We start from the raw sequence: 3,805 nt of genomic DNA, 5'->3' as shown, positions 1-3,805 counted from the left end.
TAAATTTTATTTTATTTTGCTTATTTTATTTTATTTTATTTTATTTTATTTTATTTTATTTTATTTTATTTTATTTTATTTTATTTTATTTTATTTTATTTTATTTTATTTTATTTTATTTTATTTTATTTTATTTTATTTTATTTTATAGCACCATGGCAATTCCAAAATTACAACCTGAGCGCGTTTCTTGTGGGATGCGGGAATTCGGCCGGAGGTGGGGCGGCGCTTCCGGCACGGTGGGATTTCTTTTGGGATTTTTGGGGGTTATTCCTGTAGGTTTGGGGATTTTTGGGGATTTTTTGAGCATTTTTTTGGGGATTTTTTGGGGGTTTTTTTGGGGATTTTTTAGGGGTGTTCCGGTGCTTTTTTGGGATTTATTTTGGGATTTTTTTGAGGGTATTCCAGCGTTATTTGGGATTTATTGAGGGATTTCTTCTGGGGGTTTTCTTGGGGTATTCCAGCATTAATTGAGATTTTTTGGGGGGATTTTTTTCTGGGGTATTCCAGCAGTTTTTGGGGTTGATTTGGGGATTTTTTCAGGGGTATCCCAGCTCTTTTTGGGGTGTATTTTGGGATTTTTCCTGGGGTATTGCAGTTCTTTTTGGGATTTCCTTTGGGATTTTTTCGCGGCTATTCCAGCGTTATTTGGGATTTATTTTGCGATTTCTTTTGGGATTTTTTTCTGAGGTATCCCAGCTCTTTTTGGGGTTTCTTTTGGGGTTTTCTTGGGGGTATCCCAGGTCTTTTTGGGGTTTCTTTTGGGATTTTTCTCGGGGGTATCCTGGCGCTTTTGGGGTGTATTTTGGGATTTTTTCTGGGGTATTTGGGATTTTCTTGGGGGTATTCCAGCGTTATTTGGGATTTATTTTGGAATTTCTTTGGGCATTTTTCCTGGGGTATCCTGGCGCTTTTTGGGGTTTCTTTTGGGATTTTTTCGTGGATATTCCAGCGTTATTTGGGATTTCTTTTGGGATTTCTTTGGGGATTTTTCCTGGGGTATCCCAGCTCTTTTGGGGTTTCTTTTGGGATTTTTTTCAGAGTTATTGCAGCTCTTTTTGGGGTTTCTTTTGGGATTTTCTCTGAGGTATTCCGGCGTTATTTGGGATTTCTTTTGGGATTTTCTCGGGGCTATCCCAGCTCTTTTTGGGGATTATTTTGGGATTTTCTCGGGGGTGTCCCAGCTCCTTTTGAGGATCATTTTGGGGTTTTCTCTCGGGGGTATCCCGGCGCTTTTGGGGTGTATTTTGGGATTTTTTCTGGGGTATTTGGGATTTTCTTGGGGGTATTCCAGCGTTATTTGGGATTTATTTTGGAATTTCTTTGGGCATTTTTCCTGGGGTATCCTGGCGCTTTTTGGGGTTTCTTTTGGGATTTTTTCGTGGATATTCCAGCGTTATTTGGGATTTCTTTTGGGATTTTCTCGGGGGTATCCCAGCTCCTTTTGAGGATTATTTTGGGATTTTCTCGGGGGTATCCCAGCTCCTTTTGAGGATCATTTTGGGGTTTCCTCGGCGCTTTGGGGTGTCCTGGGGACGGCGGCGGCTGCGGGGGAGGCACCGGGGGGTCCCAGACCCTTTTGGGGTTCCTGGCTGGGCTCGGTCTGGGGTTACTTGAAATGAAGATTTCGGGGCGGATGAGGAGCGCTAGAATTTCTTTCCCACGTCTCAAGGCAATAGGATTAATTAATTAATGAATTAATTAACATGTAATTAAACTGTAGATACTCCTAGGACAGGAAATCGATGCCGATAATTTTATTTTGTATCATTTTCCCTTTCTCTCTGTGTTGTTTCTTTCCCCCTTTTCCCTCCTTTTCTTTCTCCCCAGTGTTTCAATAAATTTATTTTTTAGGATTCCTAAAAATCGCAAGTTTGGATCCTCCCCTCCGGTTTTGGTTTTGTTTTTTTGGGGTTTTTTTGTTCTGTTGTTGTTTATTTTTAATTTGTATTTTATTCTGAGTTGGGCTGTGTTATTATTCCCGATACCTTTAAAATATTGTGGGTGTTTTAATAAATTTTATATTTATTTTTTGCACTCAACACCAGGCTCGGCTGCAGTTCCTGTGGGGTTGGGGTTTTGGGATTGGGGTTTTGGGGGTTTTTGGGGTTGGGGTTTTGGGATTTTGGGGTTGGGGTTTTGGGGTTGGGGTTTTTTGGGGAGTCTGGGTATGGGAATTGGGGGCAGGATTGGGTTTGGGGTTGGGGTTTTTGGGGGTTTTGGGGTTGTGGTTTTGGGATTGGGGGGTCTGGATGGGGTTCTGAGAATGGGAATTGGGGTCCTTTAGGGGGGATCAGGATGGGGGGTCCGTCTGTGGGATGAGAGAGGGGATGGGATCCTTTTGGGATTATTTTTGGATCCTTTTGGGGGTCGGGATGGGACTCTGGATATGGGAATTGAGGGGGGGAGGACGGGACTTTTGTGGGGTCAGGAGGGGACCCTTTTTGGGGTCATGAGGGGACCTTTTTGGGGTCAGGAGGGGATCATTTTTGGGGTCATTAGGGGACCCTTTGTGGGGTCATTAGGGGATCAGTTTTGGGGTCAGGAGGGGGCCCTTTTTGGGGTCATGAGGGGATCATTTTTGGGGTCATTAGGGGGCCCTTTTTGGGGACCCTCGTGGGGGCATCGGGGCCTCTCCTGGTCCTCCGAGCCGCCAGGGGGCGCTGTGGCGGCGCAGCGCTGGCCCCGCCCCTTCCGCCAGCGGCGCGCTCTGATTGGCTGATGCGGAGGTGACCCCCGGCGCGCCCCCGGGATGGCGGCGGCGGCGCTGGGCCGGGGCCCGGTGAGTGTCCGTCGGTCCCGTGTCCCTCTGTCCCTCTGTCCTTGTCCCGGTGTCCCTCCGTTCCTTGCGCCGCTCCCGGTGCTTCCTCTCCTCCCAATGCCCCCCGGGCACGGCTGAACCCGGGCCGCCCTCCCAGCCCGGGCCCTGGGGTGGCGGCAGCTCCGGTTCCCGGCCCTGGGGTGATGGCAGCTCCGGTTCCCGTGCTCCCCTCGCCCTTCCCGGGCCGTTCCCGGGCCGTTCCCGGTGTCCCGGGTCTCAGGGCCGTGTCCCCGCAGCTGTTCCTGCGCTGCCGCTGCTGGCGGGGCCTGGCCTCCGGCACGGACGGGGAGTCGCGCCTGGCGCGGCTGCTGCGGGAGCGCTTCCCGCGGGCCTCGGCCATCAAGGTGGTGGACATCTCAGGTAGGGCCGTGTGGGGCTGGGCGCCGGTGGTCCTGGCACTGCTTCTGATCCTAAACCTGCTCTGTGATCCTAAACCTGCTTGTGATCCTGAAACTGCTTCTGATCCTAAACCTGCTTCTGATCCTAAACCCGCTCTTTGTGTTCCTAAACCCGCCAGTGGTCCTGACACTGCTTCTGGGGACCTGAACCCGCTCCTATGATCCTAAACCCGCTTGTGAGCCTAAAACTGCTCTTTGTGATCCTAAACCTGCTCTTTGTGTTCCTAAACCCGCTCTTTGTGTTCCTAAACCCGCTCTTTATCACCCCGAACCCACCATTATTGCCCCAAACCCTCTCCTGGCTGCCCAGACCTGGTTTTCGGGGGCACCCCGTCAGTCTCCAGCCCCCGTGGGCTGCGGGCAGCCCCAGAAGGGGCAGGAGTGTGAGGGTGCCCGAGCCTTGGCTTGAACTGGCACTGTGATTTATTTTAATTGGCGTTAATTGGCATTAATTGGGGCGGGCTGGCAGGAGGCTGCGGCGCCATGTACGAGATCCACGTGGAGTCGGAGGAGTTCCGGGAGAAGCGCACGGTGCAGCAGCACAGGATGGTGACCCAGGTCTGGGGCAGGGGACGGGGAACGGGGA

At 50.5% G+C, this 3,805-nt stretch overlaps 1 protein-coding gene across 1 annotated transcript; it reads left to right on the top strand.

The window, feature by feature from the left end:
• Window positions 1-2,684: 2,684 nt before the first annotated feature.
• On the top strand, window positions 2,685-3,799 carry BOLA3 (bolA family member 3; the record flags this gene model as incomplete). The annotated part of the gene is made up of 3 exons (XM_039702698.1): window positions 2,685-2,782; window positions 3,058-3,181; window positions 3,689-3,799. Coding segments are annotated over exons 1-3 (265 nt in total), but the record flags the coding sequence as incomplete, so codon positions are not given.
• Window positions 3,800-3,805: the final 6 nt, after the last annotated feature.

This window comes from Passer montanus, unplaced genomic scaffold (assembly GCF_014805655.1).
Source record: "Passer montanus isolate IOZ18808 unplaced genomic scaffold, ASM1480565v1 scaffold1585, whole genome shotgun sequence".
NCBI classification, from domain to species: Eukaryota; Metazoa; Chordata; class Aves; order Passeriformes; family Passeridae; genus Passer; species Passer montanus.
This window is presented reverse-complemented; position numbering and strand designations above follow the sequence as displayed.